Source organism: Cervus canadensis, chromosome 4 (genome assembly GCF_019320065.1).
Source record: "Cervus canadensis isolate Bull #8, Minnesota chromosome 4, ASM1932006v1, whole genome shotgun sequence".
Lineage (NCBI taxonomy): Eukaryota > Metazoa > Chordata > Mammalia > Artiodactyla > Cervidae > Cervus > Cervus canadensis.
Genome location: NC_057389.1, coordinates 47,423,404 through 47,446,880, shown reverse-complemented (window position 1 = coordinate 47,446,880; position 23,477 = coordinate 47,423,404). Strand labels below are relative to the sequence as shown.

Below are 23,477 nucleotides of genomic sequence, written 5' to 3'. Positions count from 1 at the left end.
CTAGTCAAAGCTATGGTTTTTCCAGTAGTCATGTATGGATGAGAGAGCTGGACTATAAAGAAAGCTGAGCACCGAAGAATTGATGCTTTTGAAATGTGGTGTTGGAGAAGACTTTTGAGAGTCCCTTGGACTGCAAGGAGATCAAACCAGTCAATCCTAAAAGAAATTAGTCCTGAATATTCATTGGAAGGATTGGTGGTGAAACTGGAGCTCCAGTACTTTGGCCACCTGATGCGAAGAACTGACTCATTGCAAAAGACCCTGATGCTGGGAAAGATGGAGGGCAGGAGAAGGGGACAACAGAGGATGAGATGGCTAGATGGCATCACTGACTCAATAGACATGCGTTTGAGCAGGCTCCGGGAGTTGGTGATGAACAGGGAAGCCTGGCATGTTGCAGTCCATGGGGTCGCAGAGTCAGACACAACTGAGTGACTAAACTGAACTGACAGAGGCATGGCCTTAGGCCCTCCTGGCTTTATCTTCAAAGCGCAAAGATTTCAGTGAAGTGGGCATACAACCTCACTCCTCGAAGACAGTTTCCTCAGGTGCAAAATGGGGATGCACAAACTTGACTTTCCAGGCTGTTGGAAAGAACTAAAATTTAGATATTGGATATGAGCTCAATGCACACAGTAGGGCTCAATGAATTCCCTTTCACTTCACATTCATGGCTAAGGGCCTCCTTTCTTCCTGGGTCTGGAGAGGCCCTGCCTGCCCTGTGAGGCCAGGCTTAAAGAAAGGAGCAGCTGGGTGGGACCTAAAAACCACTCCGCTCCAAAATCACTGCAGACGGTAATTGCAGCCATGAAACTAAAAGATGCTTGCTCCTTGGAAGAAAAGTTATGACAAACCTAGAGAGCATATTAAAAAGCAGGGACATTACTTTGCTGACAAGGGCCTGTATAGTCAAAGCTATGGTTTTTCAAGTAGTTATGTATGGGTGTGAGAGCTGGACCGTAAAGAAGGTTGAGCACCAGAGAATTGATACTTTCGAATTGTGGTGCTGGAGAAGACTCTTGAGAGTCCCTTGGACAACAAGGAGATCAAACCAGTCAATCCTAAAGGAAATCAACCCTGAATATTCCTTAGAAGGAGTGATGCAGAAGATGAAACTCCAATACTTTGTCCACGAGCCGACTCACTAGAAAAGACCCTGATGCTGGGAAAGATTGAGGGCAGGAGGAGAAGGGGGTGATGGAGGATGAGATGGTTGGATGGCATCACTGACTCAATGGACATGAAAACTCCAGGAGATAGTGAAGGACAGGGAAGACTGGCGTGCTGCAGTCCATGTGGTTGCAAATAGTCAGACCCAATTTAGCAACTGAATAACAACAAGTGGGACCTGGGGAGGAGAGGTAGGCCTGGAAGCCCGCCAGGTCCTTTATCCAATCCTGTGCTGTGCTTTAAACTCTTCCTGTCCCCCACTCCACGGAGAGGAGAGGCAGCAGACACTTAATCTCTTTCTCCCTAGAGATCTCCCCATGTTGGCTGCGAGTAGGGCAATGCCGTGAGTGTCTGAACTGGGACACTTCTGAGAGTGAAAGGAGCATGATTTGCAATGTATATGCTGGGCCTGCTACCAAATACGGGTTCAGTTCCACAAACCAATGCATATAATCGTGCTTGCTCAGTCATTTCCGACTCTTTGTGACCCCATGGACTATAGCCCACCAGGCTCCTCTGTCCATGGAATTTTCCAGACAACGATACTGGAGTTGGCTGCCATTTCCTACTCCAGGGGATCTTCCCAACCCAGGGAAAGAACCTGAGTCTCTTGCATCTCCTGCATTAGCAGGTAGATTCTTTATCACTGTACCACCTAGGAAGCCCTAGCTAATAATTTCCGATCCTACCTGTGGGCTCACTGGACCCTCACAACACTCTGAGAAGTCAGCCAAGCCCAAATTGGCTGATGACCCACTTTACAGATAGGAAACTAGAACATTTTCAAGGTCATACTTCTGGGGAACAGGAACCCACGTGTTCATGATCTAAGTCGCTAATTATCACCACCATACAGTGGCACATCCCCTATTTTTTCTCCTTACCCCAAAGTTCTTGTTTCACTTTCATCCCAAGAAAAGAGGCATGTTCAGGACTACTACTAGTCTAGAAGGTCCATGAGGCCTGACTCTGTCACAGGGTCCCTCACTAGCTCTGTGAACTTAACTCAACCTCCCTGTGCTTTGGTTTCCCCTTCTGTTAAACAAAGATAACAACCTCTTCTCCAGGTCACTGTGTTGAGAAAACATTAGCACCTAGCCTAGGATCTGGCGCACTTTAGGTGCTCAATAAATATTGGTAGGTTAGGTGATTGAATAAATACCTGACTACTGGCTGTTCATTTGTTGGCAAGAGTGGACAACCCATACTGGTCCATAAATGTTTACTGAGCCCCTACAATGTGCCAGGCCCTATGCTAAAAGTTTTCTTTGTACAAACTTCCTAGATTCCTCACATCCTTGTCAGGAAGGTAAGTTTGTTGTTCCCACTTTCCAGGTAAAAAAGCGACAGCACAGAGAGTTTAAGTCAGGTGGACAGGGTCTCCACAGAAAAGAGGAGGCACAGGGATGCCGGAACCCAAGACCGGGCTGTTAGTGTTCATGTGCATGGCCTGTCTCCCTCATTGCCCAGCTAGGGAGAGGGAGACCCAGAGAGGGCAGAGTACTTGCCCAAGGTCACGCAGGGAGCGATAGCTGAGGCCTCAACACCGAGGGTTTCCTTCCTAGACTCCCCTCCTCACGCGCTCGGGGCCCCTCCAATCCGCAGCTCTGCTTGCGGGGATGTGCATCTCTTCCCCCCCGCCTCTCCCCTCTTCCGCTGTCCATCAGTCAGCCCATCAGTCTGGGAGTCTACACCGGCTCAGCGGTGCACCCCTCCCCAGCCTCGGGCGCTGCGCAGGGAGAGGCAGGGCGTTTGCAGCGCCCAGCCCGCGCCCCACGCCCGCAGCAGACGGCAGCGCCTGCGCCCGCGGCCCCCAGCCGGTGTGCGGGAGTCGCGGAGGCCACGGCGCGGCAGCCGGCCAGCGGCACGATCTCTTGCTCCCTCGCCCGCTCTCTGCGCTCAGGAAAAGCCAAGCCGGGAAGCCCTAGCGACCTGTCTTCCAAGATGAAGAAGCTCCAGGGAGCTCACCTCCGCAAGGTAGGGCAAGAGGGCAGGCCCCCCTGAAGGAGGGGTGCAGAGGCCCGCCCCCTCTCGAGCCCCCTGGGAGGGTTGGAGAGGACACCTACGCTTGGCTGAGGGCTCTGGGGGAGGCCGGCTGAGCGGGACTGCAGAGAGGGGAGGGGTCACGGTCTGCGCGGGGCGGGGGGTGGCCTTCCCCATCTGGGGGTCAGGATGCAGTGTGACGACGGGAGCGGGGGGGGGGCGGGGGGAGGGGAGGCGGGGAGAGGCTAGGGTTCACTGGGCCAGGTTCTGTGAACAGGTGTCTGCAGCCAAAGGAGGCGGGAGGTAGGGGTGCTGGGACTAGGCACTCGCCCCTCCCCAGTACCTGCATCCCTTTCCCCCAGGAGCTAATTAGGGGAGTGGGGGATGCTGGAATAGCTGAGACAGACTTGAGCTGGATTAGTGGGGTTGGGGGCTTGGACCAGGTCCTTATCTGTGCATGCTACACTGAAGCAGCCTCCGGGAGCCAACAGGGGCATTCTGGTTTCCTGCCGGTGCTCCTGCCCTGCAGCGCCCACCACCTGCTTCCTCCCCACCGACTTCGTTCTCCTGGCAGCTTTAGCTTCCCTGCTAAGACCCCAGGCTGCCCCTCAGCAGGACGCAAGGGAGGCAAAGGCAAGGAGGGAAGAAATGCAAGACCCCACAGCTCAGGAGGTGGGGTGGAAGCTGGCATGAGAGAGAAGGCTAAGTCTCTGTGTTCCTGGGCCCAGACCTCAGCCCCTCCCCACCTTGTCCTTGAGGTTGGACCTCCCAGCCAAGTTGCAAGTGCATGAGAAGGGAGAGTCTTGGGGGAAGTTTCTGGCTTTGGGCTTAAAAGTGCCAATATTAACCAAGGAGTCCAAACTCCTGGGTAATGTCTCTGCAAATGCCACTTACCCGGTGACTTTGGACAAGTATGTTCTCTAACCTGGACGATTGCTGGTCCGTCCCCAGTGAGGGGCACCAAAGCAGGCCCCCCAGTCCTGGGGTGGGAGGATACCATGAACTCACAACAGCTGGTGTTGTTGACTGTCCCCTCTCACACAAGCCACACCCTCACCCCCAACATGCACTCATTCAAGCGCTCTGCCCTTGGGCAGTTGAGTGTGGAACTACTGTGATAAATGGGTTCTTTTTATTTACTGACATGAGTGACTTGTTAGGGTCATTTGTGGGTCTTTTGGGTCTTAAGTCCAGCCGCTGTTCTTTTCCATCCTACTCTCTCCTCCTTCCTCTCCCTCCTCACGAAAGCCCCCGCCCCTCACTGGCACAAGGCCATTCATTATGTAAATACCCATGTTGTGTGAAACCTTATCTCAAGTAATTCTCCAACAATTCTGGGAGCTGGGTCTTATTATCCCCCATTTATAGACAAGGAAACTGAGGCACAGAGGGGTGCAACTTACTGCTTTCCTGAAGGTTAAGCTGAGGAACCTAAAACCAACAGGGTAGGGGTGGGGCCCTTGGCCTCAGGGTCCCCTCTCTTGGTCTTTTAGAGAAGGGGGCAGGGAGTGAGGAAGTACCAAGTGTGGCAAAGGGATGGTGTTGTTCAGAGAGGAGCATACAACTGGGAGCCGGGGGTCTGGGTCCTGGCTTTGCTCTGCCCTTAACTTACCATTTGACCTTGAACTCACCCCTTCTCCTCTGAAACTCATTTCCTCGTCTGCACAATGATGAAGTCAGACTCCAGATTCCTATTGTCCCTCTCATCCTGAAGAAGGTATGAGAGCCTTGGCTTGGGAAATCCTACCTCTCCCAGACCTGCTGCTGCTGGTGACTGCATTTGCTGGTCCCTAAAAGAGGGGTGCGGATCTGGCAAGCTCAGATGTGTGTTCCTCTGTGACTCTGGGTGGGGAGTGGGGGGATCAGGGGTAGGAGCCTCACATTCAGGCAGAAGTGTGAAGCTAACTCATTAAGCTTCCAGCCTGCCCCATTGGTTTGGTTGCTTTCCTGTCTCTCAATTAGTTCCATCCTCACTGTGCCAGCCCCTGGGATCTACCCCAAGGTGGGGATGGAGGCACCACATGGGTTTTGGATTGGCTCAGCTTTGGAGGACCCATCCTCTGTCCCTGGAGGAGAAGCAGGTTTCCCTCTGATTGGGGGAGGAGCTGACAGCATCCTGCTCTTGAAACTCTTGTCACCATGGAAACAGAGAGCCAGGACCGCTCTGTGAACACAGAAAGGGCAGCAGCTTCTCAGGAGGGATCAGAGGAACCTCATTATCGGGCCCTCCTGCCAGCTGGCCTGAATGGGACTGGGGAGTCACAGGGTGTCAGGCCTGCCTCCGCATCCAATACCAGGGGCCAGTGTCAATGGCTGCTACCCTATCCCTCTTAGAGTTCACCTGGGAGTGAGTGGCTCCAGAGGACTGATACCCATTCAGCTGGAGAGGGAAAGGGGAATCAGAAGGAAGAGGTGGGTTTCTGGGAGCTGCTGCTATTCTCACCCCAGCATGTTTGAGATCACAGCTAAGAAATTACCAGCAATATAATGGTTTCAACCCTTAGAGCCCAGTTACTTGAAAAGCAGCTTTTTCATGCTCTTCCTCATTGTCACCATCACCCATAATCATGTTAGGCTGCCCCCATCACCACTGCCCCTCTGGCCGATAGCCAGCCTCAGGCAGGATCACCACCATGGCTGTCATTATCACCGAGGGCCCAATGCTGTTACCACATTTCTGCCACCGCAGCCAGAAACCTCCAGTCCTGTGACACCTGGACCCTCCTTTCACCATCTTCATTCTAGCACTGCTCACATGACAAGTCACCAGCAAAGTTTCCTCTGTCACCTGATGTGTATGTAGACACCTCCTTGGGCTGGTGCCAGGAAGGGCAATTTTAGGAGATAAAACAAATTGGGTAGTAGCTGTTTGCTGAATCCCTGTGCTTGGACCTGATCTGATTCGTGACCACTGCAGCGAAGTCTCCTTGGTGAATCTTGCCTCACAGACCATCAGAGCCAAAAGACTACTAACTAAAGATTATCTAGACCTGCATTTCCGCCAAGTATATCCCGGCATGCTAGCTCCTTGAAACCCTTTTCTTAAATAGAATTGGAGGATACTTGTCTGTTCTAGTCCCTTCTCGGAGAGTCACAGTGCATAGTGGCCCATTAAAGGATCTGACAAGTCCTGCAACAAAGAAACCTGTTTCACCTTGTGATAACCCAGCTTTCCCCAAACTTTTTTGATTCAAAAATCCCATGTTCCCTCAAACATCTACAAACATTTCAAGTGATTTGTTTTTGGAAATCTCCTCAGTGTCCATATGGGGAAATTAAGGCTCAGAAGAGTCTTTCCTAAGGTTGCATAGTGAATTGGGACAGACCTGGGGTGAAAATCATCATCTCCTGATGTCCAGTCTAGTGGAATCACTGTTTCCCATGGTTGTTCCTCAGCAGGAAGCAGGAGGTAATTTTCCCTCTCTGAAAACCATGACACTATTTGATAACCTGCCTTCTTTGCAGCTCTGTTCTCCTCTACATGGGACATGGCTTTCAGAGTCAAGCAGAAAAGGTCTAACTGCCCCTTTTCTCCTGCCCCATTCCCAGACTCACTTCTGGGAACTGCTGTGTGAATTTTAGATAGTCATCCTGGGGACTTTGGGCTTCCTTTCAAGTCCAAAGCCCAGACAATTCATGGACACGCGCCTCACATCCCTTGGGCCAGGATTCCAAGCACCCTGAGGAGGGCCTCCATCTCCCAGCCCCAGCCTAAAGGGAGGATGCCCAGTGAACTTCTCCACCCTCCTCAAATTATGGGAGGGGATCTTAGGGACAGCTGGTTCCCATTCCCCTCTGTGCAAGCATCTCTCCTCCAGAGACAGGAAGGTCACAACTTCCTCAGACAGACTGGGGCTTCAGTAGCTTCCTCCTGCTTCAGAACTAAAATTCACAGTCCTCAGCAGGCCTCTTTGAGCCACACAGCATAAATCTAAACTCAAGGGAGCCCACATTCCCTCTACGCCCCATCCTTTCTATGCTAAGGGCCCCCGCTTCTTCCTCTTGTCCTCCTGTAACTGCTTTTCCTGAACATGCTCCAGTCCAGCCACCTGCTTTGTGCACATGCTCCAAACTGCTGGTATCATTCTTAAAATACGGCGCTCAGAATGGAGTAGCAGGACTCCAGACCTGGGTGATTGAAGATCTGGACTTCAGCATTAGCAAGTCTGGACTGGAGACCTGGTTCTCCCACTAGTCAGCCTTGTAAAAACTCTGGATTTGTCATTGATACATACCTCTTTGAGCCTCAGTTTCCCTTTGATGGATACTTAGCTCTCAGAGATTCCCAGGTGGCTCAGTGGTAAAGAATCAGCCTGCCAATGCAGGAGACACAGGTTCAATCCCTGGGTGGGGAAGATCCCCTGGAGGAGGAAATGGCAACCCACTCCAGTATTATTGCCTGGAGAATCTCCATGGACAGAGGAGCCTGGCAGGCTACAGTCCATGGTGTCGCAAAGAGTTGGACACAACTGAGTATGCATATACCTCTGTTTGTACCTAGCTCTCAGAATTGTTTTGGGAATGAAATCAGGTAATGTGAGTAAAATGTTTCGCACAGTGAGTGCATAAGCGCTCACGCATGGTAACTGTTATTAAGATCATCATCAAAATAGGACCATCACTTGATTTGACCTCTGTGTTAGCCAAACCAAGATTAAAGTAGCTTTTTGAGGGCCAGAGCCACCCTACTACTCTCAAAAGTTTGTAGTCACCTGAAATCTTGAGGAGCTCCTGCCTGCTAACCTGTCAGACCAGGTTAACAGTGAGAGCAGTTGATTATCTGAACCAATAGAGTTCTTTGCATTTAGCCCTGTTTGAGTTCATATTCTTATTCAAGATGGGGGTGGGGGGTGGGGATCCCAGTTCAACCTGGCCTCAGCTTTCTGCCTCACCTCTTTGGTGTCTCTTACTGGCAGCCTGTCACTCCAGACCTGCTGATGACCCCAAGCGACCAGGGCGATGTAGACCTGGACATGGACTTTGCTGCAGACCGGGGGAACTGGACAGGCAAGCTGGACTTCCTGCTGTCCTGCATTGGCTACTGTGTCGGCCTGGGGAACGTCTGGCGTTTTCCCTATCGAGCCTATACCAATGGAGGAGGTATGAGTTTGATGCCTGCATGAGGGGCATTGAGGCCAGTGGACCAAGGCTCAGGGTGGAGTGAGGTTTTAAGTGACCTTGGCCACTGTCCCCTATGTGACCCTGGGCTGAATTAGTTGAAAGCGGTGACCTGGGCTGGAAGTAGGAGCTCACCCTGCCTCATCCCTTTTCCTCTCCCAGTCCCTTCCTTCCTCTCTCATCCCCAGCGTGGATACTCACTCAGTTCTCTCCCTAAGCCTTGGCACTTCCTGGGCCCTAAGTGATGGGCAGAGGGGGCTGCCTCTGCTTTGTGATAAAGGGCTGTATCTGCCTATCAGTGGTTACTGTGCTCGCAATATTCTCCCCATCCCTTCCTCTCCCACCTCACCTCCCTTGGAACCTCACTCCATCAATCAGTTACTCCTGGATCCTTAAATCTTCAATATAGCTTTGCCTCCTGGTTCCTTCCTTTCAAGCTGCAAATACAACATCTTTTCCATCTTAAATTCTCTGTCCCTGCTTCTTCATCAAGTGGCTATTCTAAGTCTCACCACCAATAGCTGGGGTTGAGCACTCACCATCTGCCAGGCCCCAGGCCTGCCTCACTTAACCCTGATGACAACCACCTGGGTGGGCACTGTTGTCTTGATGAGGCAACTGTGCTTGGAGAGGCCAGGTTCCTTTCCCAAGGTCACACAGTGGCGACCCAACGTTCTACCCCAGGGTTATCATTTCCGGAGCCAATCTGTTCCTGCCAGCACTCCGTGTCTCCTCCCATGTCTACCAAACTCCTTAAAGAAGCACATATTGGCAGAGCAACAGAAATGCAAGTGAAACTAGATGAAGCGAGGACAAAATGAATTGGGACGATGGGGAAGAATGGAATGAGTGCTAGCCTCTGAAGCTCCAGGAACTCAGGGATGTCCACAGTGGTCTCTGCCCTCCCTCTCCCTGGTTCCCGAGGCTTTTTCTCTCTGTGTGCTGACCTCATTTTTCCCTGGATCAGACTTCCTCCCTACAGGTGTGTCGGGGGTGGCCAAAGACAACTATGGAATGACTTCCTTCTCAGAACTGTTCCCTCTGAATGAATCTATGCTGAATTGCAGGGAAGGTCTCTAATTGGCCTGCCTTGGGATATGTGCCCAGGAAGGGTGGGCAGGGGTTGGCTGGTGTGACTGGCAGCCCTTCCAGAGCCATATGGTGGTGGGCAGTCCTGTAAAGGAGCTAGCTGCCAATATGAGAAGAAAAGGAGGAGGGATGCTGGGCACAGGCGACTACAGGTGGCAGCCACAAGCATCTGAGGTGGCATTGGGAGGAGGGGGGGAGCAGGTAGACAGGAGCCAGATTCTAAAGGTCATCGATTTCAGTACTGAGGAGTTTGTACTTTATCTGGCAGGGAATGCATTCATTCATTCACTCATTTGTTCATTCATTCACTCAATGTCTGCTCTGAGCCCAGTCCTGGCCTGGGCACTAGGGCTACAGAGGTAAGTAAATCCCCATACGTCCACTTGGCCCTCAGTGATCTCCTGACAGAAAAGAAGACAGTCCTGCAATGCCCAGCCCCACGTGAGAAGTGAAGGTGTCTGCCAGTCATGGGAGGGGGTGGGGCTACAGCTAGGCTTTCAGGGGAGTTGACCCCCCCATCCCTAGACCTTCCCCACCCTCCCTCCTCCTTGCAGGCGCCTTCCTTGTACCCTACTTCCTCATGCTGGCCATCTGCGGCATCCCCCTCTTCTTCCTTGAGCTCTCTCTGGGCCAGTTCTCCAGTCTGGGACCCCTGGCTGTCTGGAAAATCAGCCCGCTCTTCAAAGGTGAGGCCTTGGGGGCGGCGATGTTGAAAGCCTGGGGGAGGCAGGGAGGGGGGTGAACTCTAGCAGGGGGATGGCTTCCCTGGCCTGAAGGCTGCCCCTGCCCGCCGCAGGTGCCGGTGCAGCCATGCTGCTCATCGTGGGCCTGGTGGCCGTCTACTACAACATGATTATCGCCTACGTGCTCTTCTACCTCCTCGCCTCCCTCACCAGCACCCTGCCCTGGGAACACTGCGGCAACTGGTGGAACACGGACCTCTGCCTCGAGCACAGAGGCTCCACGGATGGCAACGGGGCCCTGCCCCTCAACCTCACCAGCACTGTCAGCCCCAGCGAGGAGTACTGGAGGTCAGGCCCCTGCTGGCCCAGCAGCAGGCAGGGAGGGACAGAGGGCGGGATTGTGCCCGTGCTCCTATGGGGCTCTACATGCACCTCAAAGGTTGAGTTCAGGTGCTGTGTTGGATGGACTCTGAGTTCTAATCCCAGTTCTTCACCTGACCAGCTGTGTGACCGTAAACAATTTATTCGGCTTGTGATGCTTATCTTTGAATCGGGTGTGATAGTATCTGAAGGCTACTGTGAGGATTAAAGGAAAGAAGGCATATAAATTGTGCCGCTCAGCCTGGTGGATAGTGAGTGCTCAATAAATGCTAGCTGATAGTAATGGTGCTGATGCTAACAGTCATTGTCAACATGTGGAGCCTCAGTTTCCTCTTCTGTATAAGGGGCAGTAAGAGTCCCTGCTTCATAGGATGGTGTCAGTCAGTCACTCGTTTATTCATTCAATCTGTGTTTATTGAGCGCCGACTATATTAGTAGACAAAACACTTAGCAGAGACCATGGTCACACGGACCATCTCCGCTTAGTCTAACAGGAGAGAGGAGACTCAAGGAGAGTATAGGGTTGCTTGAGAATGACACGGGTAACTCAGAACCAGCCATATCACGAGCCCCTGTGAGTGGTGGGGGTCAGAAGGGCATCACTGCCCATTGGCCTGTCCCAAAGTCCCACTTTATAGCTGAAAAAACAAGGCCCGGGGGCTTGCTCAGTACTTACTAGCAGAGGCAGTACTGGAACCAAGGCCTCCTGATGCCTGGTCCTGTTCTGGAACATTCCAGAGTAGCCTTGTTCCTAGGTAGGGACCACTGGCTGGACAGAGGACACAGACCAGATAACCATACCCCTCTGCCTGCAAAAGGCTACTCTTAGGAGTTTTCTCCCAAATGAGCCCCATGTTTTTAAAGGTTTTAGCCTCCAACCTGCATTTATTACATAGTTCATTCATTTGTCCATTTGAAATGAATCTAAAGTGTCTGCACCTGCTGAGGAATATACCTGACCAGTGGAGAAGAACAGGCTTGGGTCTGCAACCAAAAGCCAAAGAACGTGACATGGTCACTGGCAGCTGCCTAGGTTCTCCATGGCAACACCATGGCCTGCTGCATCACTTGGGGAGCAGGCAGGAAGCAGCTGGCACTGTCAGAGGGCTCCACTGAAGGGAGTTGAGTGAGTGGAGGGACTTCACAGGGGTGAGGGATCCACATGAAAATGTGAGGCACCAAGGGCTAGCAAGAGAGACAGTCATATCACCCCTGAGGCAAGGAGGCAGTGTTATCAGAACCAGGGCAGATTGAAAGCCTCAGAGGAAGGGCCACCTAACCAGCTGTGCTGTAGAAAAGGCAGTCACAGCCAGACCCTCTGATGGTGTGCAGGTGTGCATGCTTACACGTGTATACACACATGTACGCAAATACCCTAACCCATCATCCAGTCTCCTGCTGTTGCCTCCCATTAGCCAGACCCATGTGGAAACTGAAGAGGAAGAAGCCTGGGTGATAGTGTCTCTAGAGGCCCAACTCCTGGGTGCAGAGCTGATCATAGAAGGATGGAGAGGAATCAAGCAGAGAACAGCCAGGATAGGCTTGTGGGCTGGCCACGGCTTCACTGCGTGTCTGTGGAGCATGACAAGGGGACCAGAGGACATTCAGGCCTTGTCTCCCACAGCCGCTACGTCCTCCACATCCAAGGAAGCCAGGGCATCGGAAGTCCCGGGCACATCCGCTGGAACCTCTGCCTTTGCCTGCTGCTCGCCTGGGTCATCGTGTTCCTCTGTATCCTCAAGGGTGTGAAGTCCTCGGGCAAGGTGAAGCTGGGAGGCCCTGGAGGCCTGAGAGGCTGGGAAGGGTGAGGGCTTCCTGGAGGCAGGGTGTGGACTGAACCTGAGAGGATGAATGGACTTCAGATGAGAAGAGGGGAAGGGAGAAGACATTGAGACTAGGGAAGGGGGAGGCACTGCCTGAAGCAAGATGTGGAGATGGGGCTGGATGGTGGCTAAGCTGGTTCACTAGACTAGAAACATGCCAAGGGCAGGACCTATCTGTTATCCTAATCTAGTGCTTGACACTTTGGAGAAGCTCAGCAAGTGTTTGTTGAATGCCTGGAGGGTGGGCATGAGTCATAGCTCTTTGAAATGCAAGGACTAGAAGCCAGTTATCAAACTCAGTTGTAAAGTCCAGAGGGTCTATTTCAGGTACAGCTGGATTTAGGGGTTCAGATCAGGAATGTTGTTCTCTTGGTCTCTCAGCAATGCTTTCCTCCAGATTGACTTCTCAGGCTTCATTCTTCATGAGGTTGCCCCTAGCAACTCCAGGCATACATCTTTCCTACTTAGGGTTCTCCCTTGCCCTAGGTTTCAAAAATCCTAGAATTGAGTCTCACTGGATAGATGGGTCTTAGACTTATCTCTGGACCAGTCACCCTGGGCAGAAGGGTTGAGTGCTCTGCTTGGCTGGGCCTGGAGCTGGAAATTGAATCAGCCCCAGGTGGAAAAATCAGGCAACTGTTATGTGAAAAAGACTAGCTAGAAGCTGGGAAGACAAAGCCCACTGTAGCTTATGGAGCGCAGGAAGGGCCATAGAGCTGTTTCAGGAGTTGGAAACCTTCTGAGTGGTTTACTCAATCATTTATAAATTAGAACTTATCTCTCTGCAAAGTGCTGAGAGATGTTGTCCATGAGGAAAAGAACTATTAAAAGAAAGGTTAGAAAGCATGGAGACCATTAGAAAGCCAGGAGAGGTCATCATGGTGCAAGCCAAGGCAGTGAGGGGCTTGGGACTTGTTGGTGTTTGCTGAGGGTGAAGCTGGAGGTTTGGGAACAGGTGAGGACAGGACAGAGGAGAATTTGGGCACGTCCAATGTCTGATGACTATGCAGGCTGGGTTTGTGTGAGAGAAGGGGAGGGGTGGGGAGCCTGGACCAGGGCACAGGGCTGGAGACAGTGGATGGGTGGGAATAGTCCTGGGAAGCAGTGATGTGTGGTGGGAGTGAGGGAAGGAAGGAGAACATCATAGATGGTGGCTGTTTCCAACTTGGGCTACCTGAAGGTTGGGGAGGTGAGTCAGTAAGATGGGGGTTTCAGTAAGAGGAGGAGAGAAGAGAGAAGGTCACCCCTTCTGTCCCCATGTACTGTCTCTCAGGTGGTGTATTTCACGGCCACGTTCCCCTACCTCATTCTGCTCATGCTGCTGGTCCGTGGAGTCACCCTCCCTGGGGCCTGGAAGGGCATCCAGTTCTATCTTACCCCTCAGTTCCACCACCTGTTGTCTTCCAAGGTGAGACCCTCAAGGCTAGCATGTAAAGGGAGACATCAGGCTATGGAGTGGAAGGAAGACTCCCCTGGGAAAGGGAGTGGGGGGAGGGCCTTCCACATGGTGAATTCCCTGTACCAGACACTGTGCTTGGCACTGTGTGTCTTTCTCCTTTATTATTATACACGATCCTATGCAGTAGTCATTATTCTCCCATTTTACAGATGAAGAAACTGAGGCCCCAAAGAATTAGCAGATCACACGGCTAGGGAGCAGCAGAGTTGGGACTTCCACCCAGACCTGCCTCTAAAGCCTAAGGAGGGTATTAGTAATAATAATAGAAACAATGGTCCTGACAGCCAGCATTCTTCTTTGTTGGTGGATGACTACGCCTGCCCCTACTCTAGCATTGTGCATAATGTAGTCATGTGATCCTTTCCACCAGCCTATGAGGCAGGTACCATTCCTATCCCCTCAGTACAGACGGGGGACCTGGGGCCCAGAGAGGTAATTGGCCCGGACAGTCTACACAGCTTGAAAGTGGGGGAACTGGAAAAAAAAAAAAGAAAGTGGGGGAACTGGGATTCAAATCCAGGTTCCTCCAACTCTAGAGAGGCAGTAAAAGGGTTACAGGGGCTGATTGTCAGTACACATCTACTGAAAATTTATACAAGGCACTACTTTCTTCAGAACTGGACCAAGCTTAGAGAGTATCTTCTAGATCCTAGATGGGGAAACTGAGGCCCAGAGAGACGAAGGAACTTGACCAAGTCCTGCAGTGTTAGAGCGGGCTTTGCTCCCAGACGCTGTCACTCACTAGCCAGGCCCTTCACCACAGCATCCCTGGGCCTGTCAACTGGCTCTCGCCCTACCTCCTTCCCTCTCTGGGCACCACGGTGTGCCAGCCTCTCCTCTCTGCCCTCCCTCTGCATCCTTCTCTGCCACAGGTGTGGATCGAAGCTGCTCTTCAGATCTTCTACTCCTTGGGTGTGGGCTTCGGGGGGCTCCTCACCTTTGCCTCCTACAACACATTTCACCAGAATATCTATAGGTCAGTGCTGCTTCCCAGACCCCGGCGGCTGGAGTGGGTAGGAGAGTGGCTGGCCGGGGAGGGCCTTGTGGGTGAGGACCCGGGCCACTCACCCCGGCCTGTGCCTGGGCTTCTCCTGGCAGAGACACCTTCATTGTCACCCTGGGCAACGCCATCACCAGCATCTTGGCTGGCTTTGCCATCTTCTCTGTGCTGGGCTACATGTCTCAGGAGCTGGGTGTACCTGTGGACCAAGTAGCCAAAGCAGGTGGGCAGGCTGCCTGGCCCTGGTGGGTGGAGGGTGCATTGGGCACAGCTGGGCTGGGCAAGTGAGCATACATGTGGACCAGCAAGGCTTTGGATGGGTATGGTGTGTGTGTGTGTGCATGCATAGCATGCATGCAAATGAATGTGTCTGAACTGTTTTCTGAGTGTTCAAGTGCAAAAGGATGGGTGTGCAAATGAGTATATATCAACCTGTGTCTGGAGAGAAGTGACTTTCTGGAGGAGATTGTCGTGTTTTGTCACATCTCAGGAACTTGCCTTGCTCGTCTAGATGAGTCACATCCTGTATGGAGATGCCTGTGTAAGTGAACTGAGGGTTTAGATGATGTTGTGAATCACTGTCTTGCGCCAATGGGAGTATCTGAGTGTGTGTGTACGTGGAACTGTTTGTGCAAATGATTGTGCACGTAAGTGTATTCAAATGAGGGTTTATATTTGGTCTTGTGTTTACTCATGTACTCATAATTAATTTATTTTTTTTATCAACCTGTGTTTATGGAGCACGGACAGTGTGCTGGCCTGTGTCTTAGGAGTTAAGAAAGTGTTGGAAGTGTGCAGTGAGTGTACATCTCTTAGTTTGGCCCATGTGGGTGTAAGTAGTAACCATGTGTGTTTAAGTACATATGTGGGGCCCCCACGTTCCCCAGGCTGTTGACCCCGTGTGCCCTTGGCCCAGGCCCTGGCCTGGCCTTTGTCGTCTACCCACAGGCCATGACCATGCTGCCTCTGTCACCCTTCTGGTCCTTCCTGTTCTTCTTCATGCTGCTGACTCTCGGCTTGGACAGCCAGGTGAGCTGCCCATGCCAGTGGGTGTGCCTTGTGGTACGTGTCTGCAATGTGTGTCTGTCTCGCTGAATGAGTTATCTGTGTGTGATGTGGGTGTCTCTGTCTGTATGTGTATCTATGTTTGTGTGTATCTGTCCAAGTGTGAAATGTATGACTGTGTATCTGTGTATGTCTTCATGTGATGTTGCTGTGTGTATGATATGTGTGATGTGTGGATGATGTGTGTGTGTTGTGTGTGTATCTGGATCTGTCGGATGTACATCTCTGTGTGTATTTGTATGTGTGTGGTGGGGGCAGAACTCTGACCCCCTTCCTCCCCCCAGTTTGCCTTCTTGGAGACCATTGTGACAGCTATTACGGACGAGTTCCCATACTACCTTCGGCCCAAGAAGGCTGTGTTCTCGGGGCTCATCTGCGTGGCCATGTACCTGATGGGGCTGGTCCTCACCACAGATGTGAGTGGTGCTGTGGGGTGGGCGGACAGCTGGTGGGCAAGGCTGGGGCAGACACCCGCAGTTCTGTCTGTGGCCAGGCCAAACACGCCCCAAGCTACCTGCCTCTTCCTCTTTGGGAGGAAGCTAGTGCAGCCCAGACCCTCTTTCTCAAGAGGCAGCTTGGCCTATGACCCAGAGTTCTGATTTTGGAGTCTGAAAAGCCTTCAAGCCTTATTCCTGCACTTGATGAGTGACCTCAGGACAAGTGGCTTCACCTCCCTGAGCCTGTTTTCCCACTGATAAAGTGGGGTCTACATATAGGCTATAGGCTTGTTGTGAGACTCAAATCGGATGGTGTGTATAGAGGGCTTGGCAGGCAGACAGCAGTCACACTCTCACCATCTTGCTCTCTCTACTGGCCTGCCTGCTCCCTGCTCACTTCCTGCCTGGAGAAGGGGCAGCATTGGGGATCGAGGCTGGGATGAGGGCACTCCAGAGCTGTGACTTGTGTTCCAGGGGGGCATGTACTGGCTGGTCCTTCTGGACGACTACAGCGCCAGCTTCGGGCTGATGGTGGTGGTGATCACCACGTGCCTCGCCGTCACCCGGGTGTATGGTGAGAGGGGCTGTGGGAGGCGGAGTCAGGCTCCCCCGCTGTGGGAGAATGGGAGTCTACCCTGGAGCCCCCCTGCACTGGGTCCCTGGTCCCAAGGGCCAGGGTTTCCAGTGGGGGCAACTGGTAGGAGGAGGGGCTGATGGTGCTTGTGGGGCTGTGGGTGGGGCCATTCCCCTCCTTTCCCCATGCAGGCATCCAGAGGTTCTGCCGGGACATCCACATGATGCTGGGCTTCAAGCCGGGCTTCTACTTCAGGGCCTGCTGGCTGTTCCTGTCCCCAGCCACGCTCCTGGTAACCAGGGTGGAAGGGAGGGCTGCTGGCTGGGGGCTCAGGGGTGAGAGCACGGGCCCTCTGGGCATTCAGTCTGGGAGGACTGCCCTGGCCCTCAGTGGACCTCTGTCAGGGCTGGGGGGATAGAGTGAGTACCAGGATCCTGGTCTACTCCCCTCTCCCATGGTGCCCCCAGCTTTTGTAGCTGTGCTGGGCCTGGCCCTGTGTTTGATTAGCAGAATGAGTGGGGCTTTCTTAGGCTTCAGAGCTTTAGGGCTGGGGTGGTGAGGCTGTGCTTCTTAGCCTTGGATTTGGAGCCGTCTATCAGGGATAGGCCGTCTCAGACTTTGGCATTGGGTCAGCTTTGGACAGGGCTGTCTCAGGACTTGCAAAGGCTCCAAAGATGGGCCAGCTCAGGTTCTGGTATAGCTTAGGACTGGGCTTTCTCAGAGACTGGGTGGCTCTGGGCTGGGCTCTCTCAGGCCTTGGGATGGCCCTGGGCTGAGCTATCTCAGGCTTTACAGTAGCTCAGACTTGGGCTATCCCACGCCCTGGGGCCTGCCCAAGGCCCTCTGTGACACTAGGAGCCCCCACCTGCAGGCCCTGCTGGTGTATAGCATCGTCAAGTACCAGCCCTCAGTGTATGGCAGCTACCGCTTCCCAGCCTGGGCGGAGCTGCTGGGCATCCTGATGGGCCTGCTGTCCTGCCTCATGATCCCAGCTGGCATGCTGGTAGCCGTGCTTCGAGAGGAGGGCTCGCTCTGGGAGGTGAGTCTGCCCCACCCCTGCTTGCCCCCAGCCCCCAACCCTATGGCCCTGCTCTGCGCCCAACCTCTAGAGCACACAATCTCTGCTCCAACACCTTTTTCAGGGCCTACAGAGTGCTTTTAACTGGGAAGAGCATTTTTTCCTAACCAGTAGCCTGAGTTGTGAATCAGCTCTGATCAGCTTGAGCTGAGGCAGGCTCTGAGGGCCAGAGTCCTGTTCTGTGACCCCTCATACCACGCGGGGCCTCTGGCAGGGGAGGGGCGCAATCCAGAGACCACTAATGTTGGTCAATGCCACCTGTCCTGGGGGAACCTGAAAGGACAAGGGGTTTATCCACCATCCCATGGTGAGTTGTGCACGGCTCAGAACTTGAACTTGGGTTGCTAGCTTTCCTATGGAACTCAGGGTCTGAAGCAACATGGAGGGACCCCAAGGATGAGCTATCACCCTTCTCCAGTGACCAGGAGCCCTGCCCATGGCCAGGGCTTTGTGGGGAGACCCAGGAAGCACACAGAGTGCAAGCCGTTTGGCATGGGATTCTGTAGGCTCAGAATATGGGAGCAGGGGCCCTCTGTGGGTCAGTGGACATGCCGGGATGCTGTGTCTGCTGGAGACCCCCCCGCCCTGAACCTCAAGTGCCCTGCACACACTGAGTCCTCCACTTCTGAGGCAGTGGGCGGGGAGTCCTCTGGTGGCAAGAGGGTTTCAGAGTGAGCAGGGCTGAGTGAGCATGCTAGGACCCAGAGACAGCCTTGGGACACACACACATACATGCCCACCATTAGAAATGTGCTAGACCCACCAGCACTGCTTCATGAGAGCTAACTGTTAAATATTCAGGAGAACTGTGAGCCAGTGGTGAAATCATTGATAACTTGAAATTGACAAGGGTGGGAATAATTATAACAGTGAAATTGGCTAGGAATCAGGACTCCTATACCCCTCCACTCCTCCCCAGCCTGCTAACCAGCACACTGCTGCCCACCTGCTCATTCACCTTCCCTGTTCCTTGGCTGTCCCTCATCCCACCTTCCAGTTTCTGAAGAGAAGCTCAGAGCCCTTCCCTGGCAGAAGTGGACTGTGGTCACACAGCACAGACCACAGAGGAGCCCTGCAGTCCAGCCACTGCTCTGTCTCCAACTGCCGTGTGACTTGAGGCCAACCCCTTCCCTCTCTGAACCCCACAGCCCCACCTGTGCTGCCAAAGGAAGGTTGTCTCCATGTTGAGAGCCAGGGTGTCCGCGAAGGGAAGGAGGAAGTCTATGGTGCCCAAGCCTGGCTTTGTCTCCTTCCTGTCCTGCTGCTGCCACCACCCATAGCCAGGCAGAGGGGCCAGGGCACTGGGCGTTCTGTGAGTCCCCCAGAGGAGTCACAGTCCAGCTCAGGGGTGCCACCTTCAGAGACCAGGGCTCCCACCCAGCACTGACACACCAGGATAGGACTCCTGGGGCTGCCCCTTGCCAGCTTTGGGATCCTAAGCAAGTGAATGCACCTCTCTGAACCTTGCTTTCTCTGTCTTTAAAATGAGGGCAGTGTCCTTACCTGTCAGGGGACTTGCCATGATCACGAAGGTGGTTTTCCAGGGTGTGGTTCATCCATTGCACTCCAGATGTGCTGACCCCTGTGATTTCCCCAAGTGTAGAAAACTCAACTGCATAATTTGTGGTAGTGGGGGGCTGAGTTCACTCTCTCCTTGGAAAAAAAAGGGGAAAAAAATGAGTATAGTGATACCTGCCCATAGGGTTGCTGTGAGAAGAAAAAGCTCATCAACATAGTCAGTACTGTGAGACACAGAAAAACAGGGTGTTTTTCAAGTTCAGGATGTGGTCAAGACTGCCTGGGTTCAAACACCAGCGCCACCACTTCCCCCCCTGCGACCTTGGCCAATTTAACTAATTCTTTCAGATAGTATCTGTGGGGCTGGAGGTAATAATAATACCCTCTCACTGGGATACTCTAAGGATTAAATAAGCCCATCCTCAGCACAGAGCTGGGATGCACGAGGCTCAGTTCTAAGCCAGTTCAAAATCGCCTCAAAATCCGGGGTGATTTTGCCCTTAGGGGACATTGGGTAGCGTCTGGAGACTTTTTGATTGTCCTGAGAGGGTATGGTTGGAGGAAGGATGCTACTGGCATCTAGAAGTCAGGCATCCTGCTACACACTGTTGCATGTGCAGAACTCCTCTCTGACCACAGTGTCAGCAGGGCTCTCAGGTTGGGAAACCTGGTCTAGACACTAGAGTGCAGCTGGAAAGAAATTTCAGTCCTTAAACTCAGGGAACTTGTATTTTAATGCAGGAGACAGACAGTAAACAAACATATGAAGGCAGTGGTAAGTGTAATACTTAAAAACCAAACCAAACCAGAATACAGGAATAGAGAGTGAAGGAAGTTCTGGCCAGGGTGACCAGGGGAGACCTCCCTGAGGAGGTGATAGACACCTGACTACATCGCCAAGGTGATTGGTTTAGATGTCTAAGGGGAGAGCATCCTAGGCAGAAGGACAGTCAACACAAAGGCCCTGAGGCAGGAGGGGCTAGCATGTTTGAGGCCAGCAAGGAGGTCAGTGAGACTGGATCAGAGTTGGTAGAGAGTGTGTGGCAGGAGCCAACATCATAAAGATAGACTGGGGCCAAGACATGAAGGCCAGGTGAGCACTTTGGATTTCATTCCAAGTGAGATGACAAATTTTTGGCAGGTTTCTGATCAGTGGGGTAACATGCTTTCAATAAACACATTTTAATGGACATCACTATGCTTTGAGTTAGGGGCGATGTGAGGCCCTTAGCCCAGGGCTCACATACATTATCTCCCTTGGAATCTACACCCCGTGGCTCCACTTACTGTTGGTGTCTTTCTTCACTGAAGAGTCTGGGGCTCTTCTTCCTGGCAGGGCAGGCAGAGAACTTTGGGAATGTGGTTTGAGGAAGATGAAACCCTATAATGTCCAGGCTTAGTCATCATCTTAGTCAGCTCCCTCCTTCCATGGAAACTGGGCTGAGAGAGGGAAAGGTTAGACATCAGAGTAAAACAGAGGCAGGGTGTCAGAGAAGGCCACTCTGGGGTTTCCCTGGTAGTCCAGCGGTTAAGACTCCATGCTTCCAATGCAGGGGATGTGGATTCAATCCCTGATCAAGGAACTAAGATCCCACATGCCACCCACTGTGACTAAATGGTCACTCTGTCTCCATCCTCCTAGGGCATGGGTGTCCCACCAAAGCTCCCAGCTCTTCAAGACTCAGCATTTAGTGGAAGGGACCCAGAGTGGACTCCCAGACTGCCTGTCACGTAACCACAACAACAGCCACCATTTACTGGGCCTTATTCTGTTATCAGTACCCCGCTGAGAGCTTCATCTCACTGTCTTACTAACCATCCTTTGAAGGCATCCTGTTTCCCAAGTTACAGATGCTGGAAGCAGAGCTTAAATTTCATGCCCAAAGACCACCCACCCAACTTATGAGCTGCAGGGCAGGATTCTCTCTACTCATGTGACACTCCTCTGGGGAAGTGACAGCGCCCCCTCCCTTTCCCCCAGTTTTTGCAAAGACTAATCCAGGTGACTTGGTGAGGGTTTTGCCAGTGCTTAGCCGCAAGAAACACTCCATCAGCCCTGGTTCTCACCCCTGTGGTTGCTTTGCTGCAGCGGCTTCAGCAGGCGAGCCGGCCGACCATGGATTGGGGCCCATCACTGGAGGAGAACCGGACAGGCATGTACGTGGCTACACTGGTTGGGAGCCAGTCACCCAAGCCATTGATGGTGCACATGCGCAAGTACGGGGGCATCACCAGCTTCGAGAACACGGCTATCGAAGTAGACCGTGAGATTGCAGAGGAGGAGGAATCCATGATGTGAGACGGAAAGAAGGCAGACACCAGGCCCTGTCGGCCCCCAAGGGGAGCGGCACACCCTCTGGGGTTCTGAGAGGCCTGAGGCTGTTGGAGGCTGCCATGGTGATGCTGGTCCCCAAAGCAAGTCCTTCTTTGTGACCTCTGCCTCTCCCAAAACTTCTGTCTGCTCCCTACACACACACACAGACATTCAAAGCTGAGATGAGCCAGCTCAGCCCTTCCTTCATAGACAGACAGACTGAGGCCAAGGAGAAGGGACTTACCCAAGGTCACATGGCAGATGGGACTGGACCCCAGGCCTCCTAACCAACTAGCTCCCTTTTTCACATGGCAGCTGGCACCACCCGCTCATCTCTGTTCAGGACTCAGTCCCCTCTCTTTCCTTAAGGGAGCCTGCCCCATACACTTCAATGCAGCCAGAATCTGGAGCTGGGCAGGGACACTTGGGTGTCCCAAGGTTCGTGAGGCCCCATCAAGGGTTAGCAAGTCAAGTGGGAGAAAGATCCCCATGGGGTCACGGGTGCAGGCCAAGTTTCGTAAAGGAGGTGGGGCCTGAGGCCCTGGAGGATGGGCAGATTTGGAGAGAGAAAAAGAGGAGGGCAGGGTGGGGAGGGCCTCTGACCAAGGAGCTCACCCAGCCAAGGTGGGGTTAGAATATGGCCCCCTTTTCCTCCCCTGGGGCCAGGAGGCAGTCCAGGGAGTGACCAAGGCCACGTGAGCAGGGAGAATGGTGGGAGAAGCAAGTGTTTTCAGGTTACAACAGGATTCGGGTACGAATGAAGACTGAGGGGGTGGGGGAGGCAGGGACATGGGCAGGCAGGCCATTTGCATGACCCTGTGCTTTAGACAGAATATATTTCTGGCTCAGAGCACCAGGAGGAGGTGGGAAGCCTGCTGAGGACAGAGCATAGGGGCCAATGCCTAAGCTGGGGTGTTAAGTGGGTGGAGGGAAGGGAAAGGAGGAGGACCCCACAACTTCCCTCACTGGACCCCACTTCCTCCTGTACAGGGAGCCGTGGACACGATTAGGACTGGGGGAGGGGGTACCTGCCCTGCCCTGTGGAGGTGGAGACAAGGGGTCACAGTCAGGACCTAGGGTCCCCCTCCTCCCCTCTTCCTTGTCCTGGCAGCCCTCACTGTCTCCACCAGCTCCAGGCATTGCTGGGGAATTGACCTTGGCTATGGACCACCAGGCAACTAAGAGACTTGGAGCTGGTTCACACACATGACTGTCTGGTCCCAATGCTGCCCACTCTGCTTCAGCATGCGGGTCCCTGGGCGTGGACATGAGGGTAGAGGCAGAGAGCAACCGACACCCCAGGCCTGTGACCTGGGGACAGGTTGCCCAGAGACTTTGGCATCTGCAAACCCCAGGCATGGGAGGGGCTGCCCTAGGGTCCCTCCGTCCCTGAAGGATGAGGGTGGGGTGGGAAAATGCCTGAGCAGGTTCCCTGCACAGGGCATCCTCTGTGGGGCAGGGCGGCCTGGAGCAGTTGTCCAGCCTCTGCTCTCTCTCTCCCCCAATGTCTCCCCAACTCATCTGTGTCCTGTTGGCTTATTGTTAATAAACACCAGTGAAGTCATCTTCCTTACCCTGTCTCCTTGCCACTGAGAGCCACAAGGTGGCCAGCACAGAACTTTCTGGTTCTCAGTGGACAGATAAAGAAACTGAAGCTCAGCTGCCTCCTTTCCTGGCCCTCCTGGCCTGACACTAGCTTTGCGGTTTGTCCACGGCAGTGGTGGGTGGGTGGGGCTTAGGAAGGATGATAAGGAAGGTCCTTAATGACCATTTAGTCTCCCATTA

At 53.1% G+C, this 23,477-nt stretch overlaps 1 protein-coding gene, 1 long non-coding RNA gene and 1 other non-coding gene across 3 annotated transcripts; 2 read left to right on the top strand and 1 right to left on the bottom strand.

Annotated features, from left to right (window-relative positions):
* Positions 1-2,628: 2,628 nt before the first annotated feature.
* On the top strand, positions 2,629-23,261 carry SLC6A7 (solute carrier family 6 member 7). Its single transcript, XM_043464978.1, has 14 exons — positions 2,629-3,147; positions 8,070-8,253; positions 9,915-10,046; positions 10,157-10,391; positions 12,049-12,187; positions 13,521-13,655; positions 14,579-14,682; positions 14,805-14,929; positions 15,623-15,735; positions 16,056-16,187; positions 16,683-16,782; positions 16,974-17,074; positions 17,654-17,821; positions 21,468-23,261. Exons 1-14 carry the CDS (start codon positions 3,115-3,117, stop codon positions 21,675-21,677), a joined length of 1,911 nt encoding a protein of 636 aa, XP_043320913.1. The 5' UTR covers positions 2,629-3,114; the 3' UTR covers positions 21,678-23,261.
* On the bottom strand, positions 10,399-20,992 carry LOC122439710. The gene is made up of 3 exons (XR_006268968.1): positions 20,666-20,992; positions 19,364-19,513; positions 10,399-12,263 (listed from the first exon to the last, which is right to left on the bottom strand). It is a non-coding gene; the product is annotated as an uncharacterized LOC122439710 (long non-coding RNA).
* On the top strand, positions 19,356-19,517 carry LOC122441162. The gene has a single exon (XR_006269294.1). It is a non-coding gene; the product is annotated as a U1 spliceosomal RNA (small nuclear RNA).
* Positions 23,262-23,477: the final 216 nt, after the last annotated feature.